The sequence below is a fragment of the Hevea brasiliensis genome, chromosome 12, assembly GCF_030052815.1.
Source record: "Hevea brasiliensis isolate MT/VB/25A 57/8 chromosome 12, ASM3005281v1, whole genome shotgun sequence".
Lineage (NCBI taxonomy): Eukaryota > Viridiplantae > Streptophyta > Magnoliopsida > Malpighiales > Euphorbiaceae > Hevea > Hevea brasiliensis.
The window spans coordinates 9,903,392-9,930,266 of record NC_079504.1 but is presented as its reverse complement, the minus strand read 5'-3'; the positions used below and the strand labels follow the sequence as shown (position 1 = coordinate 9,930,266).

Genomic DNA, 26,875 nt, shown 5'->3' with positions numbered 1-26,875 from the left:
AATAAATGATTAAGTTGGAAATTGTATAATTAAAGTAATTATAACATGGGCCCTCCATTGAGGCAATTATTTAAGAAATTTTAAATACTTGCATATAATGCAATTAATTTAAGAGTTTTTTTTTAAGAATAATTGTTAAGCATGAGATGTTGTAAATATGTAAATGGTTTGGTGGCCAATATTGGATGTACCTGAGGACATAAAATTATTTGCATGTTTACTGGCTCAATGGGATCAACTTAACTAATACAAATTAAGTCAATAATGGATGTACCTGAGATTTTGAGCATTAGGGGCTAGGTAAAGGATTAAACCTCACATGAGATGTGATGGGCAAGGAGTTGCTCACTTATAGTTTATTGTAATTCCAATAATGGATGTACCTGAGGATGATCAATAGGATTATAAGAATTCAATCACCCATTAGAAATCCATCCAACTAGGATTTCTGTTTTCTACTTTGGAAGTGTAGGATTCACTAAGTTAGTGGGAGAACCAATTTGATTAAAAGACCATAATCAGTTTGGTTAAATACATGATACATTTACTAATTAATCTGGTTATTTTCACATTTAATTTTTTGATAATAATGAGCACACCACAACCACCACCATCCAATATTCTTGTAAGCATACTTAATCACAATAGATTGACAGGACCTAATTTATCTGATTGGCTAAGAAATTTGAAACTTGTCCTGAACCTTGAACGTAAAGGATATATTCTAAACTCAAATGTTCCTGGTCTCTTACCTCTAGAGGCCACTCAAGAGGAACATGAAACTTTGGACAAGTGGAAGGAGCATGATATGAGAGCCAAGTGTTACATGTTTGCTTCTATAAGTAATGAGTTACAGAAGCAACATGAGAACATGCAGAGTGCAAGTGAGATCCTCCTTCACCTACAAGAGTTGTATGGTGAGCACAGCAGAAATGCTAGGTATGAGATATCTAGATAGCTATTCCGCATGAGGATGTCTGAGGGATAGAATATTGGGGATCATGTCCACAATATGATTCGACTGATTGAGCAGTTGGAACATCTTGACTTTAACATGGATTTCCAACTGCAGATGGATTTGATCCTTCAGTCCCTTCCTGAGTCATTTGGGAATTTTATGACAAATTTCCATATGAAGCAGGAATGCACCTTGTCTGGTTTACTCAATATATTAGTTATTGCCCAAAAGAATATGCCGGACAATAAAGGAAAAGAGGCAGCTTTGATTGCATCTTCTTTTGCTGGAAAATCCAACAAGAAGAAGGGTAATAAAAAAAATAAACCTCAGATTCCTGGTCCTTCCAAGAAAATAGCTAAACAAAAAGGGAAGACTAAAGCTGATGGAGGCAAAGAAAAGTATTTCCACTGCGAGAATGATGGGCACTGGAATAAGATCTGCCCAGAGTATAGCAAGTAGTAGCAGCTTGTAGTAATGAGATATTAGACTCCGAATTGGCAAAAGCTCAACTATTGAAGCTTTGGCCATAGGGTCTACATCTTTTTACATGTCTGGATATATTTTGTGTTTGAATAATATCTTATATGTACCTGATGCTTTTAAGAACATCATTTCGATATCTAGTTTGACTAGAGATGGTTATGAATTTCAGTTCACAAATGATGTTTGCAATATTTATTTTGTAAATAAATATGTTGGCTCGGGTTATATGAATGATGGCCTTTATTATTTGGATAATAATGACAAATACAAATTGAATGCAAGTGATCTAAATGAATGCAATGCCATAGGGAAAATCAACTCAAGTTCAAAATATATTTGGCACTTAAGATTAGGTCATGTTACGAAAGATAGGATTGCAAAACTGGAGAAAATTGGGATTCTATCCTCATTGGGTTCTGGACCTACTCCAACTTTTGAATCCTGCCTTCAAGGCAAAATGACTAGATCACTCTTGTTGGAGAAGGACTAAGAGCTGAAAATATTTTGGATCTAATACATAGTGATGTATGTGGTCCATTTAAGGAAATAGCTAGAGATGGTTTTCATTACTTTATTACCTTTATTGATGATAAATCAAGGTTTGGGTATTTGTATTTGATGTAATACAAGCATGAATCCTTTGAAAAGTTCAAAGAATTTAAATCTGAAGTAGAAAATCAAACGGAAAAAAGTATTAAAGCTCTTCGATCAGATCGTGGAGGTGAATACTTGAGTACTGAATTTGATGGATACTTGAAAGAGCATGGCATTGTTTCCCAGCTGACTCCTCTAAGAACACCACAGCTGAATGGTGTATCTGAAAGGAGAAATCGTATCCTATTAGATATGGTACATAGTATGATGAGCTATACTGATATGCCAATCTTCTTTTGGGAATTTGCATTAGAATCAACTTTGTATATTCTAAATAGGATTCTATCAAAATCAGTATCTTTCACACCTTATGAGATATGGCATGGAAGAAAACCAAGTCTTAAGTATGTTAAGATTTGGGGTTGTCCAGCTTATATCAAAAAGCTAAACACTGATAAATTGGAAACCAGATCAGAAAAGGGTCGATTTGTTGGATATCCAAAAGATAGTTTTGGATATTATTTTTATTTGTCTACATCACAAAAGGTTGTGGTAAGTAGAGATGCCATATTTCTTAAACAAAAGTTTGTTCAAGAAGGAGGCAAAAAAAGGCAAATAGAGTTAGAATTGGAGAATTCTGACCAACCAACAGATCAGATGGATATGGATCTATCTAGTCAACCTACACCTATTGATGAAACATCTATAGTTGTTCCTTGTAGATCAACCAGGGTATCTCACCCACCAGTGAGAAATGGTTTCCTTCATGAAGAAGAACAAGAGTTGTCTACTCATGAAGAAGTAGATCATGGAGATGATCCACTTACCTATGAAGAAGCTATATCAGATATAGATTCTTTAAAATGAATCGATGCTATGAAATCTGAAATTGATTCCATGTATAAGAATCAAGTTTGGGATCTTATTAACCCACTTGAAGGTATTGTACCTATAGGGAACAAATGGGTTTTTAAGAAGAAAATTGGTTCTGATGGAAAGGTAGAGACCTATAAAGCAAGGCTAGTAGCGAAAGGGTTACGTCAAAGGCAAGGAATTGACTATGAGGAGACTTTATTGCCTGTTGCCATGCTTAAATCAATTAGAATTCTATTAGCAATAGTTGCATACTATGATTATGAGATTTGGCAAATGGATGTCAAAACAGCTTTTCTCAATGGATACATTGAAGAAAACATTTTCATGGAACAACCTAAGGGTTTTGAATCCTAAGATAGTTCCAAAGTGTGCAAGCTAAAGTGATCCATTTATGGGTTAAAACAAGCTTCAAGGAGTTGGAACATCCATTTTGATGAAGTCATTAAGTCATTTGGTTTTATCAAAAATGAGGACGAGCCATGTATATATAAGAAGGTTAGTGATAGTGTACTTTCCTTGTCTTATATGTGGATGATATTCTATTGATAGGTAATGACACAGGTATGTTGACAACTATAAAGGTATGGTTGTCAAATATATTCTCCATGAAAGACTTAGGGGAGGCAACTTATATTCTTGGGATTCGCATCTATAGAGATAGAGCGAAAAGAATAATTGGTTTATCCTAAAGTCTATACTTGGAAAAGGTGTTAAAGAGGTGTAACATGCTTGATTCCAAGAGAGGATTGTTACCGGTGAGACATAGTATCCACCTTTCTAAAGAGATGTCTACAAAGACACCTGAAGAAAGAGATAAAATGGCTAGGATTCCATATGCTTCGGCTATTAGAAGTTTGATGTATGCAATGTTGTGTGCTAGGCCAGATATCGCATATGCTGTTAGTTTGACTAGCAGGTATCAATCCAATCTAGGTTTGGAATACTGGATAACTGTCAAGAACATCCTTAAGTACTTGAGAAAAACTAAAGATTTATTCTTGATATATAGAGGTGGTGACTTGCAATTGGATGGTTATACTGATTCTGATTTTTAATCAGATATCAATGATAGAAAGTCTACCTCAGGGTATGTGTTCATTTGTAATGGAGGTGCAGTCAGTTGGAAGAGTTTCAAATAGAGTACGACTGCAGATTCCACTATAGAGGCAGAGTATATTGCTGCATCAGATGCTACAAAAGAAGCTGTTTGGATATAAGGAACCCCGGTCTCACTAAAAATCCAAACACATAGAAAAGCGCTACCATATTATCAGAAAAATAGTTGGGCAAGGCGATGTAGCCATGCAGAAAATAGCATTAGCTGAAAATCCAGCTGATCCATTCACTAAGCCTATGTCACAAGTTCAGTTAGACCGACATCTTGAGAAGATGGGTCTAAGATATTGTAATGAATGGCTCTAGTGCTAGTGGGAGATTGTTAGTAGTATACCCTAGAGCATATCATTTAGTATGTATCTTGTACATGTTTTATTAATAAAAGGCATTTTCACTTTTCCGTTTACATAATATATTTATGTGTAATGGAAAAGGTCCATTGATATTTTGTTAGAAATTCTATTCTTAAGTTGTTAAGAATATGAGTGACAATATTTCTAGCACAAAATATCATAAATTGGTTCACAATCGAGGATGGTTCACAATCGAGGACATGACTTATCCAAAAAGATTGTAATCATGTTTATTCCCAATTTATTTATATGAGATATAAATAAGATGGAATGGTGAGTCTCATGCCATAACAAACATGATACGCACTTATGCATGATAAGTAGGCCGAACCAGTGATATTTATGACAAGCACATGGAGTTTACTCTTGTCAATGCATTGTCATAAATCATATCAGTGCATATAATCTTTAAACCTGAGATAGTACAGTTATCTTGTATATAGGTGATTTGAGTTTGATACTGCTTTCATACTTGTACTGTGTATGGCAATATGGGCATGTGTTGGCTCCTACTAGTTATATATGGAGATAGGTGTTGATCAAGATGGAATCTATTACCTTAAGTAAATAGGAATAAAATCCTATGTTCATTTAATTGTTCTTGATGTTTCAAGTTCCTAGCCAAGACAGATAGATTTAATCAGAAAAGAGTTTCTGATGAGAAAATCTTTTTACTCAAGAACTGGAATTAAAAGAGAATATAATATTCATAGCAAATAGGATTTGACATAAACCATGACTCCAGCTCGAATTGGGATTTTGTAACAGAGAGATTCTAGTGCATGGTAACATATGATTATAGGTTCATTTAAGGTAAACCTTATTACTAATTAGGTGGCTATGGCATGCTATGCTAGGTGTTAACCATAGTCTATGAGGTGCCTAAAATGATTTAGAGAAATCATTTATGGTAAGAAAGATTTATGATGATATTAAGAGTTGATATCATATCTCATTGCCAATTAGTGATGAGCCTAGTGAGTCACACACATACACAAGTAATCACCAAGTTAAATGTGATTTAATTAATTAGTTAAAGTGTTTAATTGATTAATTAAATAGGTTTGGTTTGCAATTAAATTGCAAAGTCCTTAGCATGGCTTGAAACCAAATCTAGGTTATTGGATATATAGTATAAGTTAAATTTATATTTAAAGTATTTAAATATGAATTTAATTATGAAAAATTAATTAATAGAGATTAATTAATTAATTTATATTTGATATAAATTGATTAGAAGAAGAGAAATAATTATTTTGGGTTGAGAACTCAAAATTAAGACACAAGTGTATTTTGGTCATTTCACAGGGTGACATGTGACACCATGAGATGGTAACACATGGCACTACACATAAGCTTGCCATTTGTCTTTTAATCAAGTAAGATTATCAAAGTCAAGATTAAATCTAAGTTTGACACTTAGCACAATATGATTGGGTCAATTAAACTAAGAGCCAATCAGAAGGTGACATGTGGCGACCTAGCTATATAAGGGAAAGGATGAAAAGAAAAATTATAATCTGCTCATTCTATCTTTGGTGCCTCCACCTTTGAGCCTCTCCGCTCTCATATTCTTCATCTCTCATCAATTCAAAGTGAATTGCCAACATTCTCTTGAATTAAAATTGCTAGAAATCGTTTGTAATGTCCTGTATATATCTGTAATCTTTCTAAAGGCAAAACCTAAATTTCTAATTGATTGGAAAGGCTTGAGAAGCTGATAAAGGGGTTGCTAATGGTGATCTTGGTGTGGACAAGCTCGAGGGACAACATCTGATGTTCTAAGTGCATCCCAAAGGTACCAAACACAACTACAGTGCATCAAAAGGTTAGTGCACTTGTTCTTGATTTAATCTAGGATTCTAATGAATTAATTTATTAATTCTAAAATCTTAAATGGCAAATGTAGATCCAAAAATATATTAAAAGAGTTTTAATATGTTGTTTAACATTGAAATCAAATAGATAAACAATGAATTTTGCATGATGCATGACACCCTAGAAGAAAAATTTTGAATTTAATGATCTAAACTTATGTTTTTCATGCTTTTGCTCCTTCACTTTTGAACCGGAAAATGTGGCGCCGTGGTCCTAAGGACTTTTGAGAACCTAGTGGAAAAGAGAAACTCACAGAAAAGAGCTGATAAGTAGGTTAAATAATTAGGTCAGGAATCTAAAAGAAATATCAAATTATTTGCAAATCAGATCAGACCAGCGAGGGGCAAATTGGTTAATTTACCCCTAGAGGTAACTCCTGACCTAACTGTCCAATAAAATCAGAGAAACAAAAATTTTGAAATCGAGAATTAAATTAAAAAAAAAAAGAAAAAATTTAGGAAAAAGAAAATGAATGAAAATTTGATTTATTAACTCACTTGAATGACATCATATATGATGTCAAAATGTAATTATAATTTCCCCAATAATTGACCAAGTTAAAATTAACAGTACCAAAATGACCAAATGAATAGTGTTTGTTCATTTGGCCATAACATGGGCTAGACAGGTTCAAATGACCTGATTTTTCTGGAATTGGAAAGGTATGACATAGCACTACAACTTTTACGAAGAACACCAACCTAAATTCTGCCCATAACCAAGTCATTTTGCCACCCAAAGTTAGTTGCCCAAAGCTGCCAGAACCTAAACAAGCCCAGAATTATGGGTTAAAAACTAATCCGGCCAGCCTTAGAAAAATGACCATATCTTGGGCTACAAAACTCTAAATGGAGTGATTCAAAAAGGAAATTAAAGATAAGACAATAAGAAACAACTTTGATGAAGGATACTTAGCCTAATTCTTACAGTAATCAGACCAATGGAATAGTGCAAAACAGGACACACAAACTGAAAAATTTGAAATTGTCATTAGGAGACCTAGAAATTGAAGAGGCAACCAAAACCAACAAATTAGGTACCCAAAATGTGGTATGTGGGTGTAATTCGAATTCACAGACCTATTAAGCATGAGAATGTCAGCATTTTGACTTGAATAGTATCATAAATAGTAACCCCAAAATGTAAATTTTTAAGAACATGATTTTAAGTTTATTATTATTTGAATTAAGTAGACATAAATTTATTATTGAATTTATTATAAGTTATGATACTGAAACATTACAAATTGTGTGTTTCAATTGAAAAGAATATGGAGAAAGGAAAGGAAACATCGAGTCAAGGCCTAGAGGCTACTCGCACGAGGTTTGCGCACAACATAAAAAATCTCTTTAAATTTCTTTTGCAAATTGTGTGAAATGGATTGTGACAATTAAATTGTGACTTATTTGTATTGAAAATTGTGATTTAAAGGAACAATATGCTTTTAACTTAAATTGTTGGAAAAATAAATTGTATGTGTATGATTGGCAATTTTTAATGTTTAGAAAATTGTTTAAATAGTTTGAAACTATAGTGTCATGACCAAATATCTGAATGCCTCGCTAGCTTGACTAGTGGGAGGAATTAGTTTTGTATTCCCTCTCTGGCTGAAGTGCTAAGATGTGTGCCAGTAGATGAAGAAATCTTAATGGGTACCCATAGATTTGAGCTAACTAGCCTTGGTATTCCTCGTAAGCCTCTGACTATTGAGATGAATAATATATTGATGGCATGATATGACTATGTGTTTTTATAAAAATTTGTTTTGTGACTTTTAAAGTGAAAAATTATTTGACTAAAATTTTAAATTGTGACTTATATCTGTTTACCATTTTCAGTACCATATTTAGAATAATTGTGATTTAAATTATGCCTAAATTAGTATTTTTAGTATGTTGTGCACCACTGAGTCATTATACTCAGCGATGACTTTTTATTGCTATCGCAGGTAGAGAGACTAGTAAGGTAGCCAAGTGAGCTGCTGAGGATTATAGTACTACCTTTAGATCTTTTGTCGAGTATTACATTATACCCTTATTGTACATATTTATTTTGATGTATGTGACCGTATGTACACTCTGTAAATTGGTCTTGAGCAGTTACACAGAACTTGTATTAATATTATTTTGGATTTCCTGATATAAATTTAGATCGATGAATGTAAATCAATTTGTCTTTAATGGAATGTGAATGAAATTCTTTAGTTATTAGTTTTGAACATAATTGGGTTGAGAATTGACTTGAAATGTGGAGTTTGAGAAAAAATATGTTGATTTTAGTTGTGATGGTGGTTCATTTTGATGAAGTGAATTATAGGAAGTGTTTTTCTACAGGTCAAAATTTTTTGTTTTTCTCAATTACAACAAGCACTCTGCCGAAATTTTTATAAAATTTGTGCAAAAATAAAAATGGTCAAAAATTTTACCTAACTCTTAAACTTCGATTAAACGTTTTTAATACATGCTAGAAATGCTCACCACCTTCAAAAAGTAAGAAAATTATTTTAAAATCCCTTGTAGTGTATTTAATGGGTTATCGGTAGGTGAAGTTCGGTAATTCATTAGGTATACTACGGGATCATGTTATGCCTTATAGAGGGGTAAGGTGTGACACATTTTAGTGGTATCAAAGCAAATTTTTAATGTATATTTTGACTTGTGAATTTGTATATTTTCTTTGATAAGTACAACTGCTCAATGTCCTTATTTGATACATACAGTGCATTACATTATAAATATAAACTAACGAAGGGAAATCTCCTTGTGTTATTTGTTCAGGAGGTATAATAATCTTGAATTTAAATAGAAAAAGGGGACCGCTCAGTTAAGCAATTTGTAGAGGCTGAGGCATAAGGGGAAGCCCCAGCCCTTCAAAATGTCAGTGGTTCAGTGGCACCAGCCCCACAAATATCGCAGTTTCCTGCATAATTTGCTCAGTAGATGGCTGCGATGTTCCAACTGCTGAAGCTCCACTTCAGACATCAGTGGTGTAACCTCAGGCTCCAGCCAGACAGTATGATAAACTACTGAAGTACGGGGCTACAGAGTTTAAGGGCACAGTGGACCCTTTAGAGGCAGAGCAGTGGCTAGAGAGAATGGATAGAGTATTCAAGAAACTGCACTGCACGAATGAATTGAAATTCGAGTATTCAGTGTCACTGCTACAAGGGGATGAGTATGATTGGTGAAAAACCATCCCCCATAGCTTGTTGGAACCTCCAGTGCTAACCTAGGATGACTTCCTCAGAGAGTTCAGACAAAAATATGTCCCAGATGCTTATGTGGACCAGAAGTTACAGAAAATTTTAAGCTTGAAACAAGGAAGCAAATCAATGGCAGAATATGAAAGAGAGTTCTCCCACTTAAGCCACTATGCAGGGAGTCTACTGCCTACTAGCAGAGAAAGATGTAAGAGGTTTGAGACCAATTTGAAGTATAGTATGAGGATGCAAGTGGTTGTATTCAGACATAATAACTTCTCTGAACTTATTTCTCAAGCACTTGAGTTAGAAAGAATTGAGTCAGAAGCGACACCAGTGAAAGAGAAAACAGAGAAGACAGAGAAATCAGAAAAAGAGAAAAGTGGAAAGTCAGCGGATCAAAGTTTCGATGGCAATACTGGAAAAAGAAAGAAATTTGGGGGATCAAGTAGAGGTGGAAGGTCTGGTAGGGGTAGATTTTCTGGGCAGAAACCCCCTTGGTCTGGTCAACAGACGACCAGGACTTCTCATCCTCCCCGCCCTTGTGAGACATGTGGCAAGACCCATGGTGGGATATGTTACTGGGCTACAGAAGCCTGTTTTAACTACGGGGGTACAGGGCATCTAGCTAAAGATTGTACCAGTGCTCGTAAATTTAGGCCACCTCCTACTACTGTAGAAGGATCTGTTCGGAGTTCTGCTACCAGAGGTTCACAACCAGTTAGCAGAGGTAGAGGTAGAGGTCGGGGCAGCACCTCAGTCAGCCAGGGTACAGTAAACCAGTCAGAACAAGGTAGTGCTCTGGCTAGATTCTACACGATGAGACAGCGAGAAGAAGCTGAAACTCCTGACATTGTGACCGATACATTCTCTATCTCTGAACAAGAAGTATTTGTATTGTTTGATCTGGGTTCTACCCACTCCTATGTTAGTGCTAGTATCGTTAGTTCCCTTGCTATTCCGTGTGTCAAAATGGATTTTGAGGTGCTAGTAACTAGTCCGTTAGGATAAGAGGTCAGGGTCAACATAATGTATAAAGATTGTCCTTTGGTGATCCAAGGACATGTTTTTTTATCAGATTTGATTGAAATGCCCTTTAGAGATTATGACATCATCTTGGGTATGGATTGGTTAGCCATGCATCACGCCATGATTAACTATAGACTGAAGATCACTTTTGGTCTCCCTCTGTACGGTGATGTGGTAATACATGGGAAGAAGCAGTTATTGCCATCAAACATCATTTTGGCTGCACTAGCTAGGAAGATGATCAAAAAGGGATGTGCAGCATACTTGGCACATGTGATAGACACCCAAGTGGGAAGTCCAGCATTGAGGGACATCCCTACAGTATGTGACTTTTCGGATGTGTTCCCTGATGAGTTGCCAGGATTACCTCCAGAAAGAGAGGTACAGTTTGAGATTGATGTTATGCCTGGTGTGGACCCAATCTCCATAACACCTTATAGAATGGCACTAGCAGAATTGAAAGAGTTGAAGGTGCAGTTGCAAGAGTTGCTTGACAAGGGCTTTGTCCGCCCTAGTGTATCACCTTGGGGAGCGCCAGTGTTGTTTTTTAAGAAGAAAGATGACACTCTTCACTTATGTATTGATTATCGGCGGTTGAATAAGGTGATAATAAAGAATAGATATCCATTGCCCCGCATTGATGACTTATTTAATTAGTTAAGGGGTGCAGCTGTGTTCTTCAAAATTGACCTGAGATTGGGTTATTATCAGCTGAAGGTGCAAGAGCAGAGTATCCCTAAAACTGCCTTTAGAACTCGATATGGCCATTATGAGTTCCTGGTCATGCCATTTGGATTAACTAATGCTCCGGCTGCTTTTATGGATCTGATGAATACTATTTTTAGACCATACCTTGATCAGTTTGTGATGGTATTTATTGATGATATATTAGTCTACTCGAGGAGTGCAGAGGAGCATGATAGACATCTGCAGATTATACTACAGACTTTGAGGGAGAAACAACTATATGCAAAATTATCAAAGTGTGAATTTTGGTTGAAGCAAATATCTATCTTGGGGCACATAGTATTGGCAGAAGGCATTAAGGTAGATCCCAGTAAGATAGAAGCTATCCTTAATTGGAAGCCACCTAGGAATGTCACAGAAATTCGTAGTTTTCTGGGTTTAGCTAGATACTACCATCGATTTGTGAAGGGATTTTCTATGTTAGTTTCTCCATTGACCAAGCTGCTTCGAAAAGATGTGAAATTTTAGTGGACGAATAAATGCCGGCAAAGTTTTGATAAACTGAAGAGATGTTTGACTGAAGCTCCAATCCTGACTTTACCTATCCCAGGTAAAGAATACACAGTTTACAGTGATGCTTCTCACAATGGGTTAGGCTGTGTACTGATATAAGACCAAAATGCTATTGCATATGCATCACACCAGCTGAAACCACATGAGAGGAATTATCCGACACATGACTTGAAGCTTGCAGCTATTGTATTTGCTCTTAAGATCTGGAGACACTATTTGTATGGGGAGAAGTGTTACATTTACACAGATCATAAGAGTTTGAAGTATCTGGGCACTCAGAAAGAGTTGAATTTGAGATAGAGGAGATGGTTAAAACTGATTAAAGACTATGATTGTCTGATAGACTATCAACCAGGGAAAGCTAATTTCGTAGCTGATGCCTTAAGTCGTAAGACTATGGCAAGTTTAAGAGTTTCTTCTTTATCCATGGTGTATGAATTGAAAGCGCTGTAAGCCAGCTTAGAAGTAAATTATGAGGGACAGACAGTAGTTGCATGGCATGTACAGCCAATGTTGATTGATCATATCAGAATGACTACTTAGAATGATGAAAGATATTAGAAACTACAGAAAAAAGTCCAGCAGGGCAAGAAAATCGAATTCTCTGTGAGAGATGATGGTCTACTGTTACACCAAAGCAAAATGTGCGTTTCTAATGACGTTGACTTGAGACAGATCATTATGAAGGAAGTACATGAGTCTCCTTTTTCTATGCACCCTGGTGGCACTAAATATACAGAGGGCTGAAAGAGCATTACTGGTGGATGGGCATGAAAAGAGATGTAACTGATTTTGTCTCTAAATGACTAACTTATCAGCAAGTGAAGGCAAACCATCAAGCACCAGCTGGTTTATTACATCCACTACCAGTACCTGAATGGAAATGGGAAAGAATAACGATGGATTTTATGATGGGACTTCCGAGGACACAGAAAAACCATGATGCAATATGGGTCATAATTGACAGATTGACCAAGTCTGCTCATTTTCTGCCAGTTTGGATGGACTATAGTTTAGAGAGATTGGCCAAATTGTATATAGATGAGATTGTGAGACTACATGGAGTGCCAGTATCGATTATATCCGACAGAGATCCTAGGTTCACTTTTAGATTCTGGGGTAGTCTTCAGAGAGCCCTAGGAACTAGATTGAACTTCAGCATGGCATTCCACCCACAGACAGATGGCCAGTCTGGGAGGATAATTCAGATATTGTAGGATATGTTGCGGGCTTGTGTAATTAAGTTTGAAGGTAGTTGGGACACATACTTGCCTTTGATTGAGTTTGCTTACAACAACAGCTACCAATCAAGCATTGGGATGCCTCCATATGAAGCTCTGTATGGCAGAAAGTGCAGAACTCCCCTGTGTTGGGATGAAGTCGGTGAAAGAAAGATGATTGGGCCAGAAATTATTCAACAGATAGGGGAGAAGATCAGATTGATCAGAGATCGACTCAAGGCTGCATCAGATTGTCAGAAGTCCTATATTGATCTGAAGATGCGAGACATTGAGTATGCAGTGGCTGAGAAAGTATTCCTCAAGTTTTCCCCTTGAAAGAAAATTATGAGATTTGACAGAAAGGGGAAACTAAGTCCTCGTTTTATCGGACCATATGAGATTCTAGAAAGAGTGGATCCTTTTACATATCGTTTGGCACTACCTCCAGAGTTAGAGAAGATACATAATGTCTTCCATGTATCCATGTTAAGGAGGTATAGATCCTACCCATCTTATGTATTACCAGTAGAAGAGATTGAAGTGAATCCAGACCTCACATACGAGGAAGAACTTATTGAAATTCTGGCATATGAGGTGAAACAGCTAAGGAACAAGCAGATACCGTTGGTTAAAGTGCTGTGGAACCATCATTCAAGTCAGGAGGCTATTTGGGAGCATGAAGAGGACATGAGGAGACAGCACCCATAGCTATTCAGAGACTAATACCAGGTAAAATTTCGAGATAAAATTTATTTTAATGGGGAGAGAATTGTAATACCCCTATATGCATAGCCTGGTATATTTTACTGTTCCAGTGACCGATGTCGATCCGGATAATTAAGGGGATTAGAACCACATCTAAAACACCTAGATAAGCTCTGAATGCAAATAATTAGTGATTTCCATATAGTTAAGTATAAATAAGAAAAACAGAACATAAAAGGTTAAATGAGCCGGGAGTCAGAGCCATGGGTGATCTTCCCGGAAATGACTGCGAGGTCAGTCCTAACCCTACTTTTGAACAGGAAAATGTGACGTTGTGGTCCTAAGGACTTTTTGCGAACCTAGTGGAAAAGAGAAATTCACAGAAAAGAACTGATAAGTAGGTCAAATAATTATGTTAAAGATCCGAAAGAAATATCGAATTATTTACAAACCGGATCAGATCGGAGAGGGGCAAATTGGTTAATTCACCCCTAGAGGTGACTCCTGACCTAATTGTCCAATAAAATTAGAGAAACAAAAATTTCGGAATCGAGAATTAAATTAAAGAAACAAGAAAAAATTTAAGAAAAAGAAAAAGAATGAAAATTTGATTTATTACCTCACATGAATGACATCATATATGATGTCAAAATGTAATTATAATTTCCCCAATAATTGACCAAGTCAAATTAACTTTAATTACACATAAAAACATTAAAAAAAAAATGAAAAGGAATTTCATTTCTTCTTCTTCTTCACTTTTGGCCGAAACCCATACTCCTCCTCCACCTCCATTTGTAACCTCCATGAAAGCTTAGTCTTAAGCTTTTAATTCCATAAGTCAACCCTAAATTCCCCAAAAATCCCCCATAAACTTTGCTATTTCTACTTTTAAAGAAGATTGATAAAGAAAATTTGAAATAAATTGGAGAGAATTGGAAGATTGAAATTCAAAGTCAAGGTTAGTGTTCTAACTCTTCAATTCCTCTTTAACTTTATGCTTATGTATGTGAAATAAACTTAGAATTGATGAAAGAAATGAAACAAGTCAAGTGTGTGGGTTACATGTGGAATTCGGCCAGCTTATAGGGGAACTGAAATTGTTTGAGTTTGATGAAGTTTAAGTGATGTAGAAGTGTAATTAAGTATGTAGATTAAGGATATATACTTTGATTTCATTAAGTGAATGAAAAATGACCTTAATTGAGGTTAGAAATGGTCAATTGGGACCATTTGTGATGTGTTGGAATTGGTAGAATTGAAAAGCAATTCAGATTGCTTAGGGGTCCTAATCTGACTGTTTGACCTAATTCCCTTTGAGGGACCAAACTAAAATTTTACCAACCCAATTGGTGTGAGGCTAGTTGAGAATGAAAATAGACACATAATGACACATTTTTTATTTAGAAACCATACCCAGAAAATGACATTTAGATAGTAAACAATTAGGTCACACCCGAATATTATGCACTGCCACTGTACCAAAATGACCAAATAAACAGTGTTTATTTATTTCGCCATAACTTGAGCTAGACAGGTCCAAATGATCTGATTTTTGTAGCATTTGAAAGGTATGACATAGCACTACAACTTTCATGAAGAACACCAATCCAAATTCTTCCTATAACCAAGTCATTTTGCCACCCAAATTTAGTTGTCCAAAACTGCCAGAACCTAAACAAGCACATAATTCTGGGTTAAAAACCAATCCGGCCAGCCTTAGAAAAATGACCATATCTTGGGCTAAAAAACTCCAAATGGAGTAATTCAAAAAGAGAATTAAAGATAAGATAATAAGGAACAACTTTGATGAAGACACTTAGCCAAATTCTCACAGTAATCAGATCAATAGAACAGTGTGAAACAGGGCACAATAACTGAAAAATTTGAAATTGTCATTAGGAGATCTAAAAACTGAAAGGGCAACCAAAACCAACAAATTAGGTACCTAAAATGTGGTATGTGGGTGTAATTGGAATTCACATACCTATTAAGCATGAGAAAGTCAACATTTTGACTTGAATAGTACCATGAATAGTAACTCCAAAATGCAAATTTTTAAGAACATGATTTTAAGTATATTAAGATTTGAATTAAGTAAACATAAATTTATTATTGGATTTATTATAAGTTATGATACTGAAACACTACAAATTGTGTATTTCAGTTGAAAAGAATACGGATAAAGGAAAGGAAACATCGAGTCAAGGCCTAGAGGCTACTCGCACGAGGTTTGTGCACAACATAAAAAATGTCTTTAAATTTCTTTTGCAAATTGTGTGAAATGGATTGTGACAATTAAATTGTGACTTATTTGTATTGAAAATTGTGATTGAAAGGAACAATATGCTTTTAACTTAAATTGTTGGAAAAATAAATTGTATGTGTATGATTGGCAATTTTTAATGTTTAGAAAATTGTTTAAATAGTTTGAAACCGCAGTGTCATGACCAAATATCTAAATGCCTCACTAGCTTGACTAGTGGGAGGAATTAGTTTTATATTCCCTCTTTAGCTGAAGTGCTGAAGTGTGTGCCAGTAGATGAAAAAATCTGAATGGGTACCCATAGATTTGAGCTAGCTAGCCTTGGTATTCCTCATAAGCCTCTGGTTATTGAGATGAACAATATATTGATAGCATGATATGACTATGTGTTTTTATAAAAATTTGTTTTGTTACTTTTAAAGTGAAAAATTATTTGACTAAAATTTTAAATTGTGACTTATATCTGTTTACCATTTTCAGTACCATATTTAGAATAATTGTGATTTAAATTATGCGTAAATTAATATTTTTAGTATGTTGTGCACCACTGAGTCATTGTACTCAGCGATGACTTTTTATTATTGTCACAAGTAGAGAGACTAGTAAAGTAGCCGAGTGAGCTGCTGAAGATTATAGTACTACCTTTAGATCTTTTGTCGAGTATTACATTATACCCTTATTGTATATATTTATTTTGATGTATGTGACCGTATGTACACTCTGTAAATTGGTCTTGAGCTGTTGCACAGAACTTGTATTAATATTATTTTGGATTTCCTGATGTAAATTTAGATCGATGAATGTAAATCAATCTGTCTTTAATGGAATGTGAATAAAATTCTTTAGTTATTAGTTTTGAACATAATTGAGTTGAGAATTGACTTGAAATGTGGAGTTTGAGAAAAATTGTGTTGATTTTAGTTGTGATGGTGGTTGATTTTGATGAAGTGAATTATAGGAAGTTCTTTTCTACAGGTCAAAAATTTTGGTTTTTCTCAATTACAGCCGGCACTTTGCCAAAATTTTTACAAAATTTGCGCAAAAATAAAAATAGTCAAAAATTTTACCTAACTCTAAAACTTCGATTAAACGTTTTTAATACCTGCTAGAAATGTTCACCACCTTTAAAAAGTAAGAAAATTATTTTAAAATCCATTGTAGTGTATTTAATGGGTTATCGGTAGGTGAAGTTCGGTAATTTATTAGGTATACTACAGGATCATGTTATGCCTTACAGAGGAGTAAGGTGTGACAGTTCTGATGGAAATGTAGAGACCTATAAAGCAAGGTTAGTAGCGAAAGGGTTTCACCAAAGGCAAGGAATCGACTATGAGGAGACTTTCTCGCCATAGTCGATTCCTTGCCTATTGCCATGCTTAAATCAATTAGGATTCTATTAGCAATAGCTGCATACTATGATTATGAGATTTGGCAGATAGATGTCAAAACAGCTTTTCTTAATGGATACATTGATGAAAACATTTTCATGGAACAACCTAGGGGTTTTGAATCCCAAGATGGTTCCAAGGTATGCAAGCTAAAGCGATCCATTTATGGGTTGAAACAATCTTCGAGGAGTTGAAACATCCATTTTGATAAAGCCATTAAGTCATTTGGTTTTATAAAAAATGTGGATGAACTATGTGTATATAAGAAGGTTAGTGATAGTGCTGTCACTTTTCTTGTCTTATATGTGGATGACATTCTGTTGATAGGTAATGACATAGGTATGTTGACAACTGTCAAGGTATGGTTATCAAATACATTCTCCATGAGGTAACCTATATTCTTGGAATTCGCATCTATAGAGATAGAGTGAAAAGAATAATTAGTTTATCCCAAAGTCTATACTTAGAAAAAGGTGTTAAAGAGGTTTAACATACTTGAGTCCAAGAGAGGATTGTTACCAGTGAGACATGGTATCCACCTTTCTAAAGAGATGTCTCCAAATACACCAGAAGAAAGAGATAAAATGACCAAGATTCCATATGCTTCGGTTATTGGAAGTTTAATGTAAGCAATGATGTGTACTAGGCTGGATATCGCATATGCTGTTAGTTTGACTAGCAGGTTTCAATCCAATCCAAGTTTGAAACACTGGATAGCTGTCAAGAATATCCTTAAGTACTTGAAAAGAACTAAGAATTTATTCTTAATTTATGGAGGTGGTGACTTGTAATTGGATGGTTATACTGATTCTAATTTTCAATTAGATATCGATGATAGAAAGTCTACCTCTGGGTTTGTGTTCATTTGTAATGGATGTGCAGTTAGTTGGAAGAGTTCCAAACATAGTACAACTATTGATTCCACTATAGAGGCCGAGTATATTGCTGCATCAGATGCTGCAAAAGAGGCTGTTTGGATAAAGAAGTTCGTGACAGAACTTACAGTAGTTTCTTCCATTAAAAGTTAGCAGTTCTTCTATACTGTGACAACAATGGAGAGGTCATACAAGCCAAGGAATCCCTGTCTCACCAGAAATTCAAACACATAGAAAGGCGCTACCACATTATCAGAGAGATAGTTAGGCAAGCCGATATAGCCATGCAGAAAATAGCATCAGCTAAAAATCCAGCTAATCCATTCACAAAGCCTATGTCACAAACTCAGTTAGACCAATATCTTGAGAAGATGGGTCTAAGACATTGTAATGAATGGCTCTAGTGCTAATGGGAGATTGTTATAAGTAGTATGCCCTAGAGCATATCACTTAGTATGTATCTTGTGCATATTTTATTAATAATAGGCAATCTCACTTTTCTATTTACATAATATATTTATGTGTAATAGAAAATGTCAATTGATATTTTATTAGAAATTATATTCTTAAGTTGTTAAGAATATGAGTGATAGTATTTCTAACACAAAGTATCATAAATAGGTTCACAATCGAGGATACTTCACATAGGACATGACTTATCCAGAAAGATTGTAATCATGTTTGTTCCCAAGGTATTTATATGAGATATAAATAAGATGAAGTGGTGAGTCTCATGCCACATAACAAACATGGTAGGCACTTATACATGATAAGTAGGCCGAACCAGTAATGCTTATGACAAGAGTAAACTCTATGTGCTTGTCAATATGGAATCTGTTACCCTAAGTAAATAGGGATAAAATCTTATATTCATTTAATTGTTCTTGATGTTTCAAGTTCCTGGCCAGGACAGACAGATTTAGTCAGAAAAGAGTTTCTAATAAGAAAATCTAATTAATTAAGAACTGAAATTAAAAGAGAACATAATGTTCATAGCAAATGGGGTTTGACATTAACCATGACTCCAGCTCGAATTAGGATTTTGTAACAGAGATATTCTAGTGCATGGTAACATGTGATTAAAGGTTCATTTAAGGTATTCCTTATTACTAATTGGGTGGCCATGGCACGCTATGCTAGGTGTTAACCATGGTCTATGAGATGCCTAAAATGATTTAGAGAAATCATTTATGGTAAGAAAGAGTCCTGATGATATTAAGAGTTAATATCATATCTCATTGCCAATTAGTGATGAGTCTAGTAAGTCACACATATATACAAGTTAATCACCAAGTAAAATATGATTTAATTGATTAATTAAAGAGTTTAATTAATTAATTAATTAGGTTTGGTTTGCAATAAGATTGTAAAGTCCCTAGCATGGCTTGAAACTAAATATAGGTTATTGAATGTATAGTATAAGTTAAATTTATATTTAAAGTGTTTAAATATGAATTTAATTGTGAGAAATTAATTAATGGAGATTAATTAATTAATTTATATTTAATATAAATTGTTTAGAAGAGGAGAAATAATTATTTTGGGTTGAGAACTCAAAATTAAAATATAAGGGTAATTTGGTCATTTCACATGGTGACATGTGGCACCATGAGATGGTAACATGTGGCACCATGAGATGGTGACACATAGCATCATATAAGTTTGCCATTTGTCTTCCTATCATGCAAGGTGATCAAAGTAAAGATTAAGTATAGCTTTGACACTTGGCTTAATGTGATTAAGTCAATTAAAAATAAGATGCAATGTGGTGGTGACATATGGCATAGGGTTTAAGTGATTATTTGACCTAATTATAAAATAGAAAAAAAAAAAGAAACAAAAAACGCTCTCTTGCCTCACAAGTGTGGCGACACATTGCTTTCTTCCTCTCCTCTCAATTTCTCAATAATTCAAAGAGAAATCATCCATTTCCTTTGAATTAAAATTGCTAGGAATTGTTTATAGTGTCCTATACATACATATAACCTCTCTAAAAGCAAAACCCCAAATTATAATTAGTTGGCAAAGCTTAAGAAGCAAAATTTGGGGCTACCCATTGGTGATCTTTGTGTGGATAAGCTAGAGAGATAACAACTGGGGTCCTAGGTGCTTCTAAAAGGTGTCAATTACATTCATAGTACATCAAAGAGGTTAGTGCTCAAACTCTTCTTTCAAACTAGGGTTTAATTGAATTAATTTGTTAATTCACAATCTTAAATGGCAAATGAAGATCCTAATACATATTAAAAGTGTTTTAATATAATATTGAGCATTGAAATTAATTAGGCACATAAGAGATGTGGCATGATGCATAAAATCCTACAAGAAAAATTTTAAAATTTAATGCTCCAATGCACCAATTTTCATGTTTTCGCTAATTCACTTATTATTTAGTCTCTGTATTTTAATAAAACTAATTTCTTAATTTTTATATTTAAAAAAAAATACTATTTAGTTCGTGTATTTTACTTTTATTAAACTATTTAGTCATTTCGTCAATTTTTATTAGTTAATACTGATCAAACTACTATTTAGTATCTCAATTTTAGTGAAATTAATTAGTTAATATCTATATTTAGAAAATATAATATTTTAAAAAATATATAGTTGGATAAAAATATAAATTTTGTTATGTGAGATTAAATTTAAATTTATATTTTTTTTATTTTTAATTATTTAGATATTATTTTTATATTTTTTTATTAAAAAATAATTTTTATTGGTTATTTAGAAATTTAAGAAAAGTTATTAACTTTTTGTAAACAAAGAATGTATGAAGGGAAACGGGTGAAGAGGAAAAAAACATAAAGAAGTAAAGAAAGGAGAAAACAGTGTGAGTGGATATGAGGAGAAACATGCATAGACAGAGAATATGAGAAGAGGATGAGAGTAATTCAAATATAAAATATAATTATGTGGTTAAATAATCAATAGAATTAAATTATATAATTAATTAATATAATTTTTTTTAAATATAAATATTAATTAATTAATTTTATTAAAATATAAAAATTAAAAAAATAATATTTTTAAAATATAGAGTTAATTAATTAATTTTTTTAAAATATAAAAATTAAATAATAATTTTAAATAATATAAATAATAAAAAATTTAGTATTATTAAACAATTTATTAAAAAAAATAAAAAAATTAAATAATATATTTTTTAAAATATATATATATTAAATAATTAATATAATTAAAATATAAAAATTAAATAATAATTTTCTAAATTTTAATTACTTCTAGAAAGGAAAAGAACAAAACAAAAAGTAAAGTGTAGACTCGAAGGGAGGAAGCTGCAGTTGCAGGACGAAGGCGATCCATACACAGCTCAATTTAGCTGCAACTTTCATCCACGCCCATTCTCTAATTATTTTGTTAATAAACAGAAGAAAAAAGGAGGTACAAGCTTCAGGGAGATAGACTCATGGATTTAATGGAGGTTTGGGCGATCTTCGGGCCCGGAGTCGCAGGCGCCGTGTTCGGCGCTGGCTGGTGGTTCTGGATTGACGCCGTCGTTTGCAGTTCCGTCAAAGTCTCTTTTGTTCATTACCTCCCAGGTCTCCTCTTTTGCTCTGGCTCTTATACTTAACCTTTTCTCATTCGTGTTTATGCTTTTTTTATTGGTTTTAGGGTTTTGATTATGTTTTTTATTGCAGGCATTTTTGCATCTATTGCTGCTCTAATGTTTAATTGCGTTAGGAAAGAAGATATTGATTATTCTCCATATGAAGAAGGCGAGTGGAGGTCAGCAATATCACATACTTCTTATCTCGATTGCTTATTCTGTTTAATTCTAAGTTTTTTGTTCTCTCTTGGTCTGGTAGATTTTGTCTCAATTGTTGAATTTTGCTTTTTTTTTAATCACAAATATGTTTTTATGTGCCATTGTTATTGCCCCCTTTTCTCACTGAAACCGACTATGATAGCTTAGATTGTAATGGATTTTGTTTGAATAGCACTACACTGAATGAAGATCATCTGATGAGTCACATAGGCCATGTTGAAAATTTGAAGTAGTGTCTAGTAATTTGAAATTTGTACCAATAAATATAGGCCTTTAAGTAGATTAAGGAATTAGAACTTGTGCAGAATATAATCTTGTTTGCTTTGCATTATCAAACCAACTTCCTAATAAGGAAAGCACTCTACTTCCCTTGTGCAAGGGAAGTAGCTTACCTAGGTAAAACTTAGTAAGTTGCACCTAGTTAAGTATAATGAATTTACCAATTTGTCATTTAATTTGTAATACTTTGAATTATTTTATGGGTATTGTTGCTTTTTACAATTTAAAAGCAAACTACTTTATGAGAAGTTAATTTGTTTATCAAACACGTTTATATTATACTTCCCAGGAAGTAAGTTCCCTACAAGTGTATTTCTCAAGAAATATACTTTCCAGGAAGTAGAGTATTTTAAACCAAACAAGGTTGTAGTTGCAAGTATGTGTGCTGATGACGATGATTTTGTTCCTTGATGTTGATGCTACAATGTTCAAATTTTGAAATTAGAGAGTAAAAGATGAAGATCACCATGTAAACATTCTGAGGGTAGATTGAGCCTTGTGTCATATGTCTTTGTAAATGACCTGTTTGATGGATTAGTGTGCCTAGTGCAATTCAATTTAACATATATGGAAGGATTCAAGCATTCAACCTTCAGGATTCCAGATATGTTGAGTTGAGATGGATTGTAAGTCTGGATCAGGGTATATAGCCAGGTTGAGTTTCCATTTGTTGATCAGTTGCAATATGAAGGTTGTAGATAACTTATTTTTAGAGTGACTGTATATTATATGTGTGCAGCCTTTTTCTCCCGGATGGTTTGGTCATGTTTAAAAGTATAAAATAAGAGAGTGTTAATTAAGATGGTTTGGTCATGTTCAATGTAGAAAATCTAATGATATTGATGCAGAACTAGTCTCAATAAAGCTAAATGGCGAAAATGATCCATATAGCGGATCCCAACTAGTTTGGGTTAGGATTAGTTTAGTTGTTCTAGCTCCTGCGCCAACTCACCTCCACCCCATGGGCATTTGACCATGGTTGGGTTTGGAAGTGTTTCAAGATGCAGATTTATCCTTAAATGCACTTTTTAATATGTATTAAACATAGTCAATTAATTGTCTTTAAAATGCATAGTGTAGGAAGAGTTGGATTTTGTACTAAAGCATACATGAGAGATAAGGAGTAGTCGTACATACTATTAGAGTGTTGGGCTGCTTCTAATCAGTTCAATTTTTCACTTGGTTCATCATTTTGGAGGTTTTTTTTTTATGAAGCCCATTTATTTTGACTTGTAATATACTGCAAATTTGAGTTGTAAAATACCGGAGGAGAATAATTGAATCTGGTTAATAGAATATTTTGAAATGATTTGGAAGTGTTAAAATATGGTTCCATATATATTGGAATGACTGGCAGAATTGATCCTTTGAGAATGAAGAACTGATCCTCTTTTGGGGCAATGTGTTCTATGAAAGTGATAGACACAACTCAATTAAACTCAACTAAACTTTTATTTCAAAAATTTGGGGTCGACTATATGGATTCACTTTCTCTACTCTAAACGATTTTAGGTTAAATCCTCAGAAATGTGTAAAGCTTCTAGGTCATGTTATACTACTCTTCTCCAAGTCAATTTAGGTCCACCCCTTTTTTTCTTTCTATCCTCTAACCTAATGCTCTCTACTTGTCTGACTGGAGTTTCCGTATGTCTAGGCTTCACATGACTAAACCACATCAATCTCCCTTCTCTCAACTTATCCTCAATTGGCACCACTCCTACCTTTTCTCTAATACTCTCGTTACGGATTCATATAATAAAGTGTGACGAAATTTTTATGCTGGTTGTCACCTACTGCAACCCTCCTCCTTTATCCGGATTTGGGCCCAGCTAAGCGCAAACCATTTAGGCAGAGTTAAAGGGATAGACACAAGGGGAAAAAAAAAAAAAAAAGCAATGATAAAAATTTTATTCTGCAGAATATCTTTTCTGAACCTTTCAACATACAGCATTCTGTTAATGTGTTTACGTACTGATAAGTAGGCCTTCTTACGAAAATGGGGACCTGCCAGCCAAAAAATGCTGAGCTTAGCCAAGGGGTTTTTGTCCATAGGCCTTATTCGGCTGAGGTCCACCTCAAACGTAGGCTGGCTTTGGATTTAAGTTTGTATAGGGTCTGCCCTTACCTGGCCTGCCCAATTTCAGTACTTACATATATTTGTATTTATTTTGGTGCTGAGGTCCAAAAATGTCTAACATAGACCAGGCCCACCTTTTCAACGCCTGTATAGGGTAGATTTGATGACACCTGCAGTGAGATGGTTGGGGCATATAGAATGGGTCGCATCCCTGCTTCCCTTAATCCGTATTTAAGTCTTACAAGTTTTACCATGATATGTTTGCCTGCTAACATGGTAATGATGGTGCAAGGTAGGCAAGTCTTAGCCCTTCACTCCCCTGAAGCCAGGGAGTTGCTCTAATCCCAATTGAGAATCTCCCTAACATGTGCCTTTAGAGTTGGGACTGTAGGGCATTAGTTTTCTGATGCAAATCACGTTATACTTGATAGGATTTAATAGATTAAGAAGAAGTGTTGTTTGAGTTTCCCAAGTTTGTCATTTTTAAAGGCAATTAGAGCTGGCTATAGATTCTTAAGCCTTTTCTGCTAGATATATGTCAATAAAATATTAAATTTCTTGTAGGCCTGACACCCATTGTCCTTTTTGGTGCTTATCTCTATTGACTTTTAGAAATTGGTAGTTATGAGTTTGGTCATATTTCTTTATCAGAAAAATTGATACTTCTCTTTCTGCTCACGAATTTTACAATTCCATATGTCTTTATTCATTTTCTTTTTGGACATATGAATTTGTGATTTTGGTTGTAGATATTGAGACAAGCAACTCTTGTGAGCACATGCTGTCATTGTATTGGACTCAAATTGTGGACTCCTTATGCTATCAAATCATCCCCTTATGTTTTCAAATCGTATCCAATGGGAATTCTCTATTTATAAAACCTATTCAATGCACAAAACTAGGTTTCACAAAATGATCCTCTTTGTGTGTATGTTAAAAATTCCTTTAATACATTTCAACTGGGTTTTTGAAGTTGGCTAATTTTCTGTTGCAATGTGGCTCTCCGTCGTGTTTCATGCAGGGTTAAAAAATGATTTCCCATCTTGTAACTCCTTTGCGTGCTGCTGTAAAGGCTTGTTTACAGTTACATTTGCCTCCAGGATTTTAAGTTCACATGATAATCTTCCAATTCTTTATAATGGCATGAACAAGAGGAATGGTTCTTCCCCTTCTCAACTTTTACTCTCAATAAATTGAAGCTTGAGTTTTTACCTTTTTGGGGTTTACTGTAAACTTTACTGACTTAATTTGGCAAATTTAGCACTGAGATGAAAACTTTCATGATATTGCTTAATAAAATGTTTTTGATTATTCATTTGTTCCGAGAAATTGGATTGAATGTTGGTTGCATCATATGGCTGATTGTTTATGCGTGCATACTTCTGAATAATGAAAATTCATTGACCTTGCCTTCCCACGCCTGTTTGATTCTGTGATTTGTAGTTCAATTGATTTACAAGATTTAGATGCTTTACTTTATTGACCTTGCCTTCCCACGCCTGTTGATTCTGTGATTTGTAGTTCAATTGATTTACAAGATTTAGATGCTTTACTTTATGCTTGCCTGCTCAAGCTAACGTTTGCTGCTCCATCTCTTAATTGCAACAGATTGAAGCTTTGGCTTTTCTTTGCATATGTTGTATCCTTCATTTCTCTAGCAGCATCAGTGGGCTTATTAATACAAGATTCAATTGTCAAAACTGGACCTTCAGTTTGGACAGGAACTGCCGGTGTGTTGCAGTGTGTGCTTGTGTTGATCAGGTAAATCATTGTCTTGATCTGTACATGTGCGTCTCTCATCTGTTGCATATCTTTTGACATGGGTGATACTTTATTGATTGATATGATAAAAGTCATGATATTACCACATTATTTTAGTCTAAAAACACTTGCATGTTCTGAAAGCATCTAAAGAATTCTGCTTCTTAGTTATTCAAATTGATATTAGAATTAGACAATCTTCAGATAGCCTTGTGTTAAAGCATCTTCATTCTTTCCTAATCTCTCTCTCTCTCTCTCTCTGATAACTGCACTTGAGCTGGAAGTGATAGTTGCACACCTGCATGCACACACAGAAGAAACAAAGACAGACAAGCTTGGGCGAACGTGTAAAGTTATTTCTATTACATCATACATGTTTTGCTTGGAGTTATGTATTGTTGCCCAATATTTTTCTCTTCCTTGGCATCTCTATCCTTTTTTATTAACTAAAATTTGTTTACTACAGTGGGCTGATTTATTGGACTTCGCACGCAGAATAAGTTGTGCCGAATCAGTACATATGCCTTTTGGAGCTTGAAACTGCATGTATCATTTACTTACTAAATCAATGGGATGAAAAAATCAGCCTGTGTACATGTTTATGCTGTGCTAGCAATCTTGAGTTGCCTAACAATATTGAGCATCAGTGGTAAACCCGTGCAACTTTTATGGAATTTGTGATGGTTTCGCAACAAATTCTAATGCTCTGGTTTATCTAGTCGGTTATTCATCATTATGGTTTAGTTCCCATCATTTATTCTATGCTTT

At 34.4% G+C, this 26,875-nt stretch overlaps 1 protein-coding gene across 1 annotated transcript; it reads left to right on the top strand.

The window, feature by feature from the left end:
* Positions 1-21,457: 21,457 nt before the first annotated feature.
* On the top strand, positions 21,458-26,803 carry LOC110647060 (uncharacterized). The gene is made up of 4 exons (XM_021800729.2): positions 21,458-21,763; positions 21,863-21,950; positions 25,955-26,107; positions 26,574-26,803. Exons 1-4 carry the CDS (start codon positions 21,631-21,633, stop codon positions 26,605-26,607), a joined length of 408 nt encoding a protein of 135 aa, XP_021656421.2. The 5' UTR covers positions 21,458-21,630; the 3' UTR covers positions 26,608-26,803.
* Positions 26,804-26,875: the final 72 nt, after the last annotated feature.

What these genes read in the sequence shown, in the direction of transcription:
- LOC110647060 (XM_021800729.2), top strand. Translation starts at nt 21,631, where the DNA reads ATGGATTTAATGGAGGTTTGGGCGATCTTCGGGCCCGGAGTCGCAGGC. An exon ending in TTTTGTTCATTACCTCCCAG is followed by an intron (nt 21,764 to 21,862) that starts GTCTCCTCTTTT and finishes TTTTTATTGCAG; the next exon opens with GCATTTTTGCATCTATTGCT. An exon ending in TATGAAGAAGGCGAGTGGAG is followed by an intron (nt 21,951 to 25,954) that starts GTCAGCAATATC and finishes TAATTGCAACAG; the next exon opens with ATTGAAGCTTTGGCTTTTCT.